The following is a 16,247-nucleotide window of genomic DNA, read 5'->3' as shown; positions in this document are numbered from 1 at the left end:
GGTAATGTTTAAGGACGATATATACAGAAGGTCGTTCGGGATCTCTGAGGACAATGTTGGAAGGGTGATAAGTTCATGAAAACCCATGTCGCCACCAACGATCTTGCTCAATTGGAAAACCAGCATTCCGCGCTATAGCCCGACAACGTAATTTCCATTGCAACAGACTTTTCCGAAGAGTTATCATGTCCAACTTTTCCCACTCCTCCTGACAGGCTTTCCAGAGGCCGTTGACAGTGCGTGGACGTCTCTTTCCTAAGGCCCGTTTTAGAAGTCCAAATACACAGAAGTCCATGGGTGACCCATCTGGCACCTTGACCGGAATGTCGCTGTAAGGAATTGCATGGATGCCAGTTTCCACCTCCATTCGCTGTAAGAACAGACGAGTCGAACGGGAGGTATGGCAGGATGCTTTATCTTGGTGCACCCAGGCCTGGTTTTTGGCCCCCCGATACAGTGCCAGGATATCTATGTTATAAATGGGTGTTAAAACCTCATCCTGATAGTACGTGGAGTTCACCTTCACATTATTAGCCACAGGGCGAATTGCTAGCTTGTCATTATAGCAGTATCCAGCGATGATCATGAAACTCCGTGGAAAACTTTCCTGGCATTCTCGATACAATGTTTGATAATTGTTTTTGTCGCGAGGGCGGTAGTAAATAGCACGCGGTTTGTGACAGTCACTAAGGTAGACATATGCTTCGTCTAATGTCACCACATTTTTCCATCTCTCCCCGGCAAGATAGATCTCATAGAGCTTTCTAACGTTCGTGAGACGTTCCGCAATGTGACGAGGCAACAGCTTGTGAATTTGCCGGTTATGCCGCATTTCTAGTTGCAGGTCCTTCTTGATTATGGTGTTCACTGTTGACACAGACATTCCCCACTTACGTGCGATACTCCTTTGGGGGGCAGGGTTACCACCTGACACAAGGGCCTTCACTTTTCTCACTATGTCCGGTGTACGACTCGTAGCTGCTCGTGGATTTGCCTGTTTCTTCCCCTGTGGAATTAGGCCCAGTCGGCCATTGCCTTTTTTGTTCAATACCGCACCGATCCCGTTCTTCGATATCACAAAACCACGCTTCTTGCACATTCCTTTGATTGCCGAATAGCTATATTTAGCATCGGAAAGGGCTGTTATGTAGCCCTCCCAGTATGGTTCAATTTTCTTTTGCATCGTTGTAGGTAAATGGCACAACACTCTGCACACGCGTTCTCGGTACTGACGTGACTCAGCATGCACCGTTTGGACGGACTGACGTTGATAACAGCGCCGACAGCGGCTTTCAAAATCGTCACCAGAGATCCCGAACAACCTTCTCTATAACCTCTATAAGTATTTTTTTTATATGTGAAATGTGTATAAATATTATTTTGATGTGTATAAATCCTATGTAAGACATTTACTGTGCACTGTAAAAGGGCAGATGCCTGTTGTGCGCAGGATAATAAATAAATAATAATAATAATTTCTTGGTTATTTTTATTTTGCATATTTTAGTGTGCACATTATTTAGATTTTTACAGCATGCTTGCATGCATATTTTACTAGTTTTTAAGCACATAAATCTTCAATCCATTTATCAAGGTTTATTTTCCATTAACATCCAAGTCATTCTTGGACAAAATGACATCACCCCCGGCCCCCTATTTTTTTGGGGGGGGGGGCTGAAAACTTCTACGAGTCAATCAGTGCTCATTTGCTTTGTTGTGCATGTGAAAGGAAGTAAAGTGGTTATAAAATCTGTGCAGATATCGTGCATTTCAAAATTACAAAGGACAAGGCAGCCAAAAGTGTAGAGGAAAGTACCTAAATACGGAATAGTAGTATATCTCATCTGTGTGGCACTGTAACCTAGAGGTGGGAGCAGGAATTAATGACCAAAAAGCATAGTAGTGAATAGCTATTCAGCCCATTGTCAAACATGTGTGGAACAGGTGGGAGACATCTTATTGTGTAACTTGCAGTTGATGGATTATCAGAGGTGAGTTGCTTTTGATGATGTTCCTTTTCCTAATGTAATATAAACGCAATGAGTGCTATTTAAATATAAAAGTTAGGTTTTGTAGTGTAGAAATTGTGATGTTTCAATGACTCAGTTATTGGCTTGGTATTTTTAAGTCCACTTTATACTTTATGCACAGTAAGGCTATTCGGGACTGGACCAAACTGGGATCCAAACCACTAAGTACCTCCACCGGGTATCGAACCAGAGACCCCTTGGACAGAAAAAGTTTTGGGTTGCAACCTCTGGAACACCTTTCGCTCCTCTCCCATCTACCCCTGATGCTTGTACTCCAACCTCTGCCCAACATGATATCACTTCAATGATACCTATACATAATACATCTGGCAAAGGAAATTCTCCATGGACAGTTTCTCCAGTGCCAATGATACAATTGAGGTGGTTCCAAAAACTTTGAGGATTCAACCCCCTCCCCTTGTAAATTCTGTAGCTATAGTCTTGTGGATTTTTAGATTTTCTAGTTGCTGTACTTTTATTTACCTAAAAGTTACGGGTTTTTACTAGTATTCTATGCTATAAACCCTTTTTTGTTCATTTCCTGTGGTATTCCATATTTGAATAATGATTTGATTTTTTTACGATTTCAATTGAGTTTTTGAGGCATCTGAATGGTGTAACACATAATTTGTTCAGTACTTAAATTCACTAGACAGAACTGAATTTGCAAAAAGAAGGATTGATATTACATATTTAATTAATTAAACAATGGATTGCTGCAGAAACAATCTATTGTTTAATCCATACGAGTGACGGAAAAGTAATTTTCTGTCAAGCTTGTATGAAGGAGGTAAGTTTAACTATTATATTAAATTACAAATTAATATTTCACTTCCACATGGAAAATATATGTATATATTTTATCTAAAGATGTCTGTTTGGTGGTTATGCGGAAATAGGTAATTTACTCTTATAAGGTTACTTTTCATTTTTCTGCGTAAATGTTTTCTCATGATCGATTTTGCCACCCGTCTGGTGGTACAAGAAGCTGTACGATTATTTAACTCGGCCCACCCAAGCATCCACTTCATACCAGAGGTAGAAAAGGACAGCGTACTAAAGTACCTGGATCTCGCCATAAGCAGGAAGAATGACAAATTCAAGACCAATGTATACAGAAAACCCAACTCCGGAACGCAATATATACACAAACTTTCTGGTCACTCTGCACGGCAGAAAAACAACATTTAGATCAACTTCTTCCTGAGGGCCATCAACCTTACCTCGGAACCTGAAAGGTTTTCAAGAGAAACCTATGCAATAGTGACCATGCCCGCCAGCCTCAACACTAACTGGGGCCCTCAATAAAACCTGGCTCCCTGCTATCAGGAATATGAACACCCACTCAACCTGCTCCTCTCCCACGACAAGAAACCAAGCACGGGCCTCAAGCGTTCACAAAAAAGCCCTGCGCATGTGAACAACAAAAGCAGACAACGAGACCGAGAACCATCACATACAGCGTTAAAACCCCGATGAGTGGTAAAAGAAGGAAGCACTGCACCCACACAAGAACGGCAGAAAGTGAAAGGACTGCATCAACTAGCACCGCCACGAGCACAAGTAGAAGAAGAAGGAACCACGCCACCTGCAGCAAGGCAGTACATGCCTGACGAAGCCACCAGACGGGTGGCAAAATCGATCGCGAGAAAAAATTTAAATGAAAAAAATGAAAAGTAAGCTTATCAGAGTAAATATGTATATATGTAATTTTATATAATGGCCTTGTTTAAAACTATCAGTCACTGATGTGATTTCTGGCTACTCTGAAAATTTTCCCAGGACAGGATTTGTTTTCCTACCTCTCACGTTTTTCGAAAACAAGAATAAGTGGTGAAAAATGGACACTGTGAGAAGCCATCCATCATCTTGAATTACCTCAGTTCTCAATACAACAGTGCTAAGATATGTGAAAAACAGTTGTGACCTTGTGTTGCATATGGAGAATTACACTAAGTTATTTATTCTAAAATTTCATGCACGTACATAGGTAAAAAGATCTTCTACTCATACAGTGATAAGTTTCAATGACTCTACAGAAAGTAAAATGGAATCATTGCAAACCAGACGTGTCCATGACTGATCAAGAATAAAATAATGCAAACACTTTTAATTAAGTAGGTTATGTTATCATTTCATTCAAACTAGTGTAAACTATTTGTGAAACATTTGTGGGCAATTAGCACAATAGGTAACACAAGTTCACTTCTTCAAAGACATTTAAATTGGAATGTCCTTTAACCCTGCACCACACGTGCGACCACTTGTAACAGCATCACACGCCCACGGAGTGTTGCTCCACACAGTGGCATATGCAAGGAGCGTGGGTTACCAGGTTTAACCCCCACCCCTTGAGCTTTTGAAATATTATGGAAAATGCTGTAGAAAAATTAAAAATGGTTATTTATCACAGTCAAAGATCTGTGACAGTAATAATAATAACAATATTAGTAGAAATAATAGTAGTAATAATAATAATAACAATATTAAAAATACTAATAATAATAATTTGAAATATTATTCCCATGCAGCATGGAGAAAAGCACAACATTTCAAACACACGCATCTATAATAGTGAATGCCTTGAAAATAAACACGAATTCTTGAAAATTAAATATGATTTAAAAGAAAAAAAGTTGTTTTGTACATCAGATGCAACAACGTTCAAAGAACATGCATTTTTTTCTGTGAACAATGAGCTTTAACTAAATAAAGTTCTTGGTTCATTGTAAGCTGCTAATGACAAATGCTAGTCCTACAAGAATACACAATCACCAGCCACCTTTCCATTGTTCGCACTGTACATTTGCATTTCTGAATTCGAACTACAATAAGGTTAACTATTGTGAAATGTTTTGTTGGTAAGAACAACGAGACAACCAGGTGTAAATTATCGTGCCCGTGCATAGTACATTTTGAGAGTGGTATTGGTGTGTTTCTCATAAATCTTTATAGTGTAGTTTGGGATCTGTTGATATGTCTAAACAATCTAAGTGGCCGCAAAGTTCAATTTTGCAATTGTAGTTTGGGATCCGTCAATATGTCTAAACAATCTAAGCAGCCAGAAAGTTCAATTTTGCAATTGTAGTTTGGGATACGTCGATATGTCTAAACAGTCTAAGCGGCTGCAAAGTTCAATTTTTGCATATTTTTTTTTAAAAAAAAGCCGCACCGTGATTATCGCGAGAATTGTGAAAATACCTTGCTTCATCGCAGTGTGCCGACGTTATTGCGAACATTCTCCCTGGTACTGATTTTGCATCCCCTTGTGAACTCTTAAGTGATGCTGAGTCTACATCCACATCATTAAATAATTTTGAAGAAGTGCTTTGTGAATCACCTAGAAGTGATAAATGTGTTGGAATGTCTATAAACTTACTTTTGAACAAAAACATAGACTCAGTGGAGTGGAATTCAGCAACATGTATTCTCGCGCCTCATGATCATCCTGGGTGAGTTCCATACATAAAGGTAATGTAAATTTCCCCATGCATATAGCACCGTGTCATGAAGGCATGTGTAGTGGTGTGGTGGGGCCCCACACATTGTCAATCGCGGCTACTTTGCGGGTGATGTGATCAGCACCATGCTCCGGCAGCATTTATCTCCCCAGGGTTGTTCTCAGGTACCCATTGATATGAGGCTGGGTGCGGGGACAAGGCTGGATAAATTCCAACCAATTCCGGGGATCTCCCGCGAGGCTGTCAGACTAGACTACCGCGGCTCCTTGGATGAGTTTCATATTTTGATTATTTCAATTAATTTAATATACAGTATCTGATTGTTTTTATGGATTTTCTTCACACTTAAAATGTCATATATAAATAACCGATGACTAAGCCAAGTGTCAAGTCAACTTTGCAGCAGTTTTAACCCTATATTTATTGTGATTGATTAATAATGGTGCTATACAGCAGCGAGAATGACTGAATCTAGGTCTCCTGTTCAGGGTGCAGTTTTACCAGAGTGTTATTTTGGGCTTCATCTGAAGGAAAAAGCTCTTCAAATCAAGCAAGTTGTTATAAATGCATAATCCTCCTTACGACAACATGAAAAAAGTAAAAAAGGGCGTGAGGTGATTTGCCGTCAATGTGCGCACGAACTGTATCACAGGTCCTGAATGATTGCGGTTTAAGTTTAGGAAGAGAGAGGACACGATTGTTTGACGACAAAAGAATCTCCACGGTATTAAAAGATATCGCCGTGATAAAAAACATGTCTACTATTTGGACGAGACGTGCTTTAACTCGGTGGAGGTGGAGGGAGGGGGCGGGGGGTGTACATTGAATCAAACAATGAAGGACACCACCATGCAAAACCACCGCCAGGGCTGAAGAAACCGACGAGAAAAGAAGAGGGGAAGGGGGAGGCTTATTGTTTCACCCACTGGCAGCAATGAAGTGTTTGTTGAAGGTGCATATTTACTGTTCCGTGCAAAGAAAGGGTGATTATCAGCAAGAAATGGACAGGCCAAGATTTGAATCCTGATTTAGTGAAGTGATTCATAAATTGAAACCAGAGTAATAGCAGCAGACAATGCACCTGCAAATCATGCTTTTTTGCTGGTATAACTTGAAGTGCGTGTGTCTTACAGTAACGGATGTATTGCGAATGAAGTAACCAAGTTTTTCATAAATGTATTTCTTTCTAAACCAAAAACAATAATTTGTCATTAAATTCAAAAGGGGCCTATCGTTGTTTACTTTTATCTTTGTTTATTTTTCTTTTTGCCTGCTCGAAATATACACACATGCTCTCATGTTTAGAAGTTATTTCGCATTTATATTAAGTAATGACACATTTATTAAATAATCTATGCACAGAAAGTACTTCTAAAATTTTATGTTTCAGGAGACAAAAGAAGCAAAAATACATTCTGCTTGACATGCATGTGGGTTTTGATGATGTGTTGTGCGGTTGGCAATACTGTTGATTTTCTCAGTGTCTATGATGTAAGCAGCTCGGCGGTAGAGGCAATACTGGCACGGAAGATTCTGAGCTCAGTTCTCGCGCAGATTGATACATAAAACATGATGCAAACTTAGCTTGACGCTTGGCTTAGACAATTATTGTGTAACAAAGAAACATAAAATGCTCCTAGAATTTGTTAACAATCAAATGACTAGAAAGTCATTTTGTTCTATTGCTTTCATAAATATATTTATGTAGATCTCTACTACTTAACAATAGTAGTGATATTAGTAGTAACAGCAGCTGAATTAGTAGTATTATTAGTAGTAATTAAACATATTAATTAATTATAAGTATTATTAATTAATTATGAATATTATTAATTAATTAAAGTATAATAAAACAATGGTAATGTGAATTTTGAGAAAGTTTTAGAAATAACCCCCCCCCCCTGCATATGCTACTGGCTCCACATCTGTATTTTCAATATTTTTGTTATATAATAAGTACTTAATATTAATGCTATTACCTTTAAACATATATTTAAATATTTTGTTACATATTTCACATGTTTAGACTACATTTTCAATTTACAAAGTCATTACAAATTGTATACAAAGTCATTGATTTAACTCTTCTCTTTTAAGTAAATATTACACTGAATTTTTTTTTGTTTATGCTTAAAATATAAATGAATATTTGGAAAAGACTAAATACCAGTAATACTACTAATAATTATCATGATAGCAATGATAGTAATACTATTATGGTAATAAAAAAAGGTAAAAAGTGCTCCCCTGTGCATAGCACCACGCCATGAAGACGTATAGGGGATGTGGGGGCAACGCCACACACTTTCTTGATCCGGTCGTGAGTGGGGGTGATGTGATCAGCAACACGCCCCTGACTGCCTTTACCCCCCAGGGTTTCCCCCAGGTACCCATGTTATTCGACGCTGGGTAGGCGCTTCCATCGTACTATTATGGTAATAGTACAAATTAATAAAGCACAGGTTATTGACAAAAATGGAGCAACTAATTTATTTTACTGATTATCTGAATGATAGTTCATTTCCACCCTTTGCATCTTATCACATTCACTGCATACATAACTAACAATTTGTCCCATACATACATATATTTGACAGCCTTTACATGTAAAACATGTAGCAAGATTCCACAATATCAAATACACACTCCACTTTCAAACTAATCCACTCAATGCCAACTACGGACTAAATGTTTATTGCTGTCAGCTGCCCCAGTACCTTGGTAAGAGTGAAGGGGAAAGCTACTGAGGAGGCCTCCTCTCAAACTGGTTTTATTACAGTTTATAAAACAAAATTTTCTAGTTGCAGAGTCTCATTCCATGGTGCGTGTGGTGGAGGGTTAAAATAATATTTTGGTTAAAAGAGTGTAAATTGTCTTTTCATCATTTGTGAAGAATTGTGAACAACTACACATAATTTCCTCTTTAGAAACTATCACTAAAAAAAATTCAAACATGGTAAATCGAAATATTCAATACTTTGTGAATGCAACCCAAATGTTATTTTTAACTATTACATTGGTGAACTTGTTGAAATTGGCACAAGTGTTAGCACAAGTTCTTTATATCAGAATTACTTTAACTGACAATTTCTTGTAAAGGTGAATTTAGTTAAAAATAGGACAAATAGTTTGTGAATCGTTAGTGAACTTTCAGCATTCATGTACAACTAGCATAAATAATAGAACAAGCAAAAAAATGTATCAGGGCCAAATTTTATCCCCCCAAAAGCAAATGGCATTCTGAAGAGTGTCAATCATTTGTGCAACGTCAACGTACATAATATTTTTTTTTAGCAACAAGCTGAAAGTATGAAACTGTAACATGCACTTGCCATCATGGAAGTGTTAACGCCTAGCATTGAAGAGGTCCCAGGTTTAATTAGCAGTGGCGGCATATTTAAATTGTAGGTCCAGTCAAGATGGTAGGTAGACTTCAACTTTGGCAAATAATGAACCATTCATTGCCTCAGTGGCTGAGCCGAGTGGTCTATTCCTGATCTCGGTAGCACAATGCTCAGTTAGCACAGCATGTAACGACGTCAGGGGTCCCGGATTCGAATCTCGGGTAAGACATGGATGATTGTGTTTGTCCTGAATGTGAAAAATAGAGAACTTATATGTGAGAAAAACAGAGAAAAGAATGAGTGGGAAACTTCCACTTAAGGGTTTACATTTAAAAAAAAAAGAAGAATATGGGTTTGGCATCGGACTTTTACATTTTTTTCCCCTTGAGCATATGAGCTGTTAATCTGTGTATGGCATAAAATTTTAGAGTAAATAGCATCATTTGGCTTGGTGTATTTCTCTGTATGCAACACAAGGCCATTACACTAACAGGGTGGCTATTCTAAGACCATGATAAAGTTCAAGTATAATTCCCGGTTTTCAAGGCAAATTTTCAAAAAATTCAAGGCCACACACAAGCAGATGTTTTCTTTATTTGAACCTTGCCTATTACCACCTCTCAACACCCACACACATGCACCAGAGGCATAACCACGAACTTTTGTCTGGGGGGGGCAAGTACCAGGATAAATGTACCAATAATAATAATAATGACATTATTATGACTATTATTATTATTAGTAGTAGTAGTGGTAGTGTCAGAGATTTTATGATCCTCGTAACAAGAAGGGGGTAGAAGTCGGTGTTAAAGCATTTGTGTGTTGGAACAAACGATTTTAAACATTTCAATTTCAATTTCACATTCATTAATAATGGAAAACAAGTACACAAACTGTATTTTTAATGGCAGAAAATGCATGATAAATGGATTCCGAATATTATTCTTTTTGTACATATAACACGCATAACTTTCATCCACCTCATAACAAACCAACAGCAAAAATTATATAAATTTTCTCTCAAATGTGCACGCTCCTTTTCCTCCCAACAATTGTTCATGCATTTAAGACAAAATACATTAAGAGAAGTCTTATTTCTCTCTGGTAATTTACAATGCATTACAGAAAATGATCATATTGCGAGTGAAGCGAACAAGAAAATTTTTAATCCATTTTTTTCAAACTGAAAACAATATTGATTTAATAGGGCACAAATAATTTCACGAGGTGCCATGGCATTCTCTCTTTTACAACTTTTATCATTGGTGTATTGGCTGGGACTAACTCCTGTCCCTCCCTAGCTATGGCTCTGAACTTGACGAGACTATAAGAAAAACAGGCAATGCGAGAGAAGCGAGCGAGAAAATTTTATGAAATGTATTTTTATTGATTTATACATAACCTAAATGTGAGCAGCCTGAGGAAGGGAGCAGTTGCCTCCCGAAACATCGCAGGAGTTACCTCGATACTCGCAAAATGTAAGTTAATAATAATAATAATAATATATATATATATATATATATATATATATATATATATATATATATACAGGGTGTCATTTTAATGGCGCCCACGGACCACAGATTCGTATAGAGTACATCAAAACAAACAACTTTTCCCCGTAACATCTTTCTCGTTGGTGCGTCGATTCGACGCTACAGCCGTTCAAAGAAGACCATTTTGCCGCCTGGATGCTGGCAACCCAACACAACATTTGATCGTACCTGTGACGTCATATCCTGCACCGAAACAGCGCACGGCAGGGTTGCAAGGAACACACAAATTTTGTGAAAAATGACAAACTACCAACCACATTATTAGCTGTAAAACAAAGCGAGAAACGCGTCCAGAAGACTGAACATCATAGCCTACCAGCCAGAAGATCAGCAGTCATCTCCGGGGAAGGACGAAGTGAACCAATGATATGAGAAATGGTAAAAAACGTATTCAAAATGAAATGTCAATGTCGGATTTTGTCTCACCTAGATCTAAAATATCAACAACAATAAATTTTATTGGACTTACAGCTTACACATGGCTGTTTCCGCCCAGCTACATGTCAAATATTTGCAAATCTCGTTGCAAGGTTGATATCTACAGGATTGTGTCCAGATGCCTTGTGGTACTTTTGAGCTGATAACGGAAGTATCCGAGGTGCAAGTTGTTACATTACGGCTAAAACATGTACAACCACAGTAACAATCTAATGATCAATCAGTAGCGAATATACTGCACTGTTCACAGTTGCAAACTATCACATGTGTATCCGGTACATAGATAAACACATAGTCGTCTTACAGCTTGTATTACTACTACTTATATCCCAGTATTTTCAATCATTTTTGCCACTTGCCTCATAATGCCCTGAATGTACATTATATTATGTGTTGCTTACCTTTGAAATTTAGAGTTCTTTCATTTCTATTTTGTCATCTGTTCAGTGTGTCACAGACAACTAGTATCAGAAAAACGAAGTGGATAGACTAAATTGTAGATGCCAACTTGGTAACTAGATTTGCAAATATTTGACATGTAAGCTGAGACAAAATTCGATATGACCACTTCCACTTGAATTCTATTTTCTTTCTACTATTTTTCGTATCGTTTGTTTACTTCCTGTTAGGTTACAGAACGTGTTATCTCGTTTTGTGTTACGGTACATAATGTGGCTGATTGTAGCTATGTCATTTTTCACAGAGTATGTGTGTTCCTGGCAACCCTGGAACGCATCGCTTCATGACGGGATATGACGTCACCAATGCAATCAAATGTTGTGTGTGGTTGCCAGCATTCAGGTGGCTAAACGGTCTTTTTTGAACGACTGTAGCGCCGAAACAACGCACCAACGAGAAAAATGTTACTGAGAAAAGTTGTTTGTTTTGATGTCCTCTATATGTTTCCGTGGTCCGTGGGCGCCATTAAAATGACACCCTGTATATATATATATATATTACATGGAATCAGTTGGATTTTATTTAACGACAAAGGTCAATCAATACCTTTCCGACATTTTGGTCTTTTACTGGGTATGTAAAAATTCCATGCAACACTTTCGCAGTGTCTAATTATCCTGAAAGTTATGCATAAAAAGGTTTCCTTTTTATTTTGGGCTAACATTGTGGAAAACCATTATTTTGTGGTAGCATGACAGGTATTTTTATAATCTGTGGTATATTCATGTTTATAATTAGAGTGGAATACTCACCGACTAATGTTCAATATTTTGAACAAATTTTAATTTTTACAATTTTCAAGCATTTGCATCAGTATTGGTGGGAATCGGTAAGAGCATCACCATTGGTACTGCAATCGGTTGAAAGTGATATCAGCACAACCATAAATAATAATAATAATCCTGCAATACACTCACATGCAACTAAATCTTCATGTTGAATACTGAGGAAAAAAACAACATTTTTTTATTAACATGTGGCTTTGCAGCCAGGAAAAATTTACATGTTTTCCACCTCGACTGTTTCAAATATTTTGTTTCATTTAAATAGTAATGGATGTAAAATATGAGAATGGAAGCATATTTCATAGTATTAATGGTTTGAGAAAAAAAACAAAAAACATTTGTTTATCCAGTGTATGGAATAGAAGGATTTTCTTAACAATATGAGAGTAGTAGCAATGATATTATTTAATTATTAGTTTATACTTGTTATTATTTATTATACTACTGTAGTTTCGAGTTTCAATCATCAATATGACACCTCACTCCTCTTACAAAAATCATGGTGATGGACATTACAATATACTTCTACTTGTGGTTGATAGCTGTCACATCTGTGTAAATTTCTACAGATGATATCACATAGTTCCACACTGGATTAACACTAAACTAATTGCAACAATGAGCAATGTAATTACCACAAATAAATAATTGAGACATTCTAATACAAAAGTTTTGTCCAAAACTGGAATGCAGGACCTGGAGTTTATAGCATAAAATGATAGATAATTCATAAGGGGCAGATAGTATCATGTTGGGTACGAGTAGCGGAAGTTGCTGAGTGTTCTTTGTTTTTCAGTCATGTTTGATGTGTAGAATACCAACTTTCTGATCTAGTCAGAATGTATCAACAAAGTCTGTAATCAATTGAACCTCTATGGATCAAAGTAAATTGTTTTGATACTTACATGGGGAATACTAGGCCCTTTATGCAACCCAAACAGAGGATCATCATCATCAGCTGGTGCAAGCTCTTTTAAGAAAAACATGTCCTCCATTGGAAACTTCCGCAACTGTGTGTTTGGCTGAAACAATGGCATCATCACATTACTAAAATTAGTCCAGTAAGATTCTTTGTTTACAAACGAACACATGGGTCATGAATTATTAGAATTTCCAAGCACTTTATACTATATTGCCAATAATGACCGGACACCCTGTACTGTAAGGGGGATCACCCATACGTCATCAATACACACCACAAGCCACTAGAATGGCTCATGAAGGACAGTGAGTGTGCTGTAGACATGTATACTGTTGCTAACAGCTGTGTAGCCTGAATGGTGGATGATTATCAGCACCCACTGATTTGGGCACTCCATCTGTGAGATTTTGGACACGTTGCAGATACCACATGCAACAGTCAGTGATGTAGTGGTGAAATGGAAATGTGAGGGTGTGATAAAACCACTAAAATTGCCTGATAGGAATAGATGAGTGCTATGACATGTGATGAAGTCATACCAGCAGGCTTCATTAGACACTGTGACCAGACTCTTGAATGGCATTGGAAAGTAATGTCAGCAGCCAGCCAGGATTCCATGGGAGAGCTGCAACACATAAGCCAATGATTACTACCTGGAACACAGCAAGTCGATTACAGTGGTACTGAGAACATTGCCAGTGGCTCCTAGAACAATAGGAAAACATCCTGTGGAGTGACGAATCATGCTACATGTTGTGGAGATCTAATGGATGTGCATGGATGTGGCAAATGCCTGGGAAGTGGTTTTTACCAGAATGTATTGTCCCACCATGAAATTCAGTGGGAGTGGAATCATGGTATTGGGGCTGATTTTCATGGTATAGTGTTGGTCCTCTTGTTTTGGTGCCTGGGAACCTGAATACAAATGCCTATCCCACAATATTAGACAACTCCATGCTCTCCATCTTGTGGCAACAGCTCGGAACTGCCCTTTTTATTTCCAGCATGACAATGCAAAGGTCCATAAAACAAGGACCACAACTGAGTGGTATGACAACATGGGAGTGAATGAATTACACTGGCCACCTCAGATCCCTGATCTCAACCCCACTGAACATCTGTGGGATGAGTCAGAGTGCCAGTTCCTATACAGACCAAACCACTCAAACACAACCACCAAGCTGTTAGCCATTTTGCAGTGACTACCAGCTGACATTTACAGCAATCTGGTGTAAAGTGTTCCTCAAAGGGCAGAAGCTGTGACAGTGACGAATGGCAGACATACTGACACCAAACCATCTCAAGGTAAGCACATTCCTATGGGTGTCCAGTCATTTTGACAATATAGTGTACCAAATACATTACAATTATGTAAATGTATTTATCTCTTAAAAATTTGATATTCCTAGTATTAAATACATTAAGTCTTGATCAATTTTAGAATGATTAAACAGGAAAATGGAAGCAAGTACATATTTTTTGGTCTACAACTTGAAATGCACACACAAGAAAACATGAAATTTAGATAAACAGAAGAAGATGAATAAAAATCTATCTGCATGGGCTCAGTCAAGGGGGAGGGGGGAGCTTTTGGGGTTGAAGCCAACCTGTGAAGACAGTAGGAAAGTGAGTGGAGTTAGAGGAGATAAGAAATATTTGGGGGGGTGTCACATTTAATATGCCTCTAAATATCATACCAAAATGCATATTTGTCCTAAGAGAGCATTTATTTATTTAGTTTTGTTTCCAAGGAACTGTAGGGACTGACTGGTTGACCAGAGAGCTATTGCCCCATCTATTGTTGTTTTCACATCGTGAAGGCACAATGGCTCTTATGGAGAAACCGCGCGGTGTTGCCATTTAAGGTATGCTAGCTCTTATCGCCGGCCGGGATTACCGCACTTGCTTCCCTTCACAATAAACATGTTGTATGTATTGTACTGGTATATTGTTACAGTTGTTGTTACATTTTCTTGTTATAGTTCTTAGTTTTCCATGATTATTATTATTATTATTAACTGGAGTTAACAAAGTATGGGGAGACTCTCTCTTATGAAATGCAAGCATAGTTAATCTATTTCATAAAGTAACATTCATTTATCTAATGTGTTAATACAGTTTTTAACGCAAATGTTATATAATAAGTGTTACCTTAATCGGACAATTGTTCAACACACTCCATCGGTGAGTCTTCGGACTGTTCACTGTTGCCGTGATCAGAACTTGTCTCGTCACTGCTGGAAGAACTGCTCTTTAACCTAATGATTACAGGTTCAATATCAACCTGCACTTGATCCGCTTTCCACATATTATTTTCAAACCCTTTGACGTGCCTACAGTAATTACACCATTGCTCCTGGGTGACTGATTCAAATGCGTTGTCTATCGAACATTCCATTTCCTTCACCTTAAAACTAATGTTATGTCATCCAACATGTCCTTTTATCTGACTCCATACCATTTCAATTGGATTAATATCACAATGGTATGGAGGCAACCTACAAACATGCTCTTCTGCAATCGAGTCCCCAATATTAATCTAGAATCTCTCTCGCACAGAATTTACAATACTGATTAATTCTCTTTTAAGAGAATCATCAGAATAGGGTACATTTTTTTGACGTTAGCCATGCCTCAATATTTTCCTTATGGTTTTTTGAGGTGAGAATACTTTCTTTTTTTGGTATAAATTAAAGGAAGTATTGCTTTCAAATTCGGCATACTCACTAATTTTGGCCTCGTAATCACGAATCTGCAGTTAAATTTTGGCTGTCACGTCTAGAAATTGCAAAATTACCTTCTCAATTACCGCTATGATTCTCCATATACTAACATGGAAACGATATGAAGACGTCTCCCTTTTCACACAACGGTCTTGCTACCAACGTTGCTCAAGTGTTGTGCAATAAGTGAGAGCGTTGATTTGCATGTGAGAAAATGGCATCTTTCGTAAAGGTGGACAACATGTTTGCCCCACGAACCAAGCATAGTTAAAATTAAGGGTGATCGTAAACATAGTTTTCAAACACTAATCATTGCAAAAAATAGTTGATTTCTTCATAAATCAAGGGTGTTTTCTCCTTTCACGGACCCACTTTCTTCGACTTATTTTGTAATTTCTAGATGTGACCGCCAAATTTTAACTGCAGATTCGTGATTATGAGGCAAAAATTAGTGAGTATGCCGAATCTGAAAGCAATTGAAGATACTTCCAGTATTCTTAATTTACTTCCTTTTTTCTATAGTAATAGG

At 37.8% G+C, this 16,247-nt stretch overlaps 1 protein-coding gene across 2 annotated transcripts in view; it reads right to left on the bottom strand.

Annotated features, from left to right (window-relative positions):
• Positions 1-16,247, bottom strand: part of LOC145984133 (uncharacterized) — a 126,473-nt gene that overhangs the window by 41,740 nt on the left and 68,486 nt on the right. For both annotated transcript variants that reach the window (XM_083117573.1, XM_083117574.1), the window contains exon 5: positions 12,979-13,095. In XM_083117573.1, coding sequence (XP_082973699.1) covers positions 12,979-13,095 — 117 coding nt within the window. The remainder of the gene's footprint in view (positions 1-12,978; positions 13,096-16,247) is intronic.

Source organism: Lepisma saccharinum, chromosome 2 (assembly GCF_977018435.1).
Source record: "Lepisma saccharinum chromosome 2, izLepSacc3.1, whole genome shotgun sequence".
Classification (NCBI taxonomy): domain Eukaryota; kingdom Metazoa; phylum Arthropoda; class Insecta; order Zygentoma; family Lepismatidae; genus Lepisma; species Lepisma saccharinum.
Note: the sequence above shows the minus strand (reverse complement) of the source record. Positions and strands in the feature narration are given on the sequence as shown.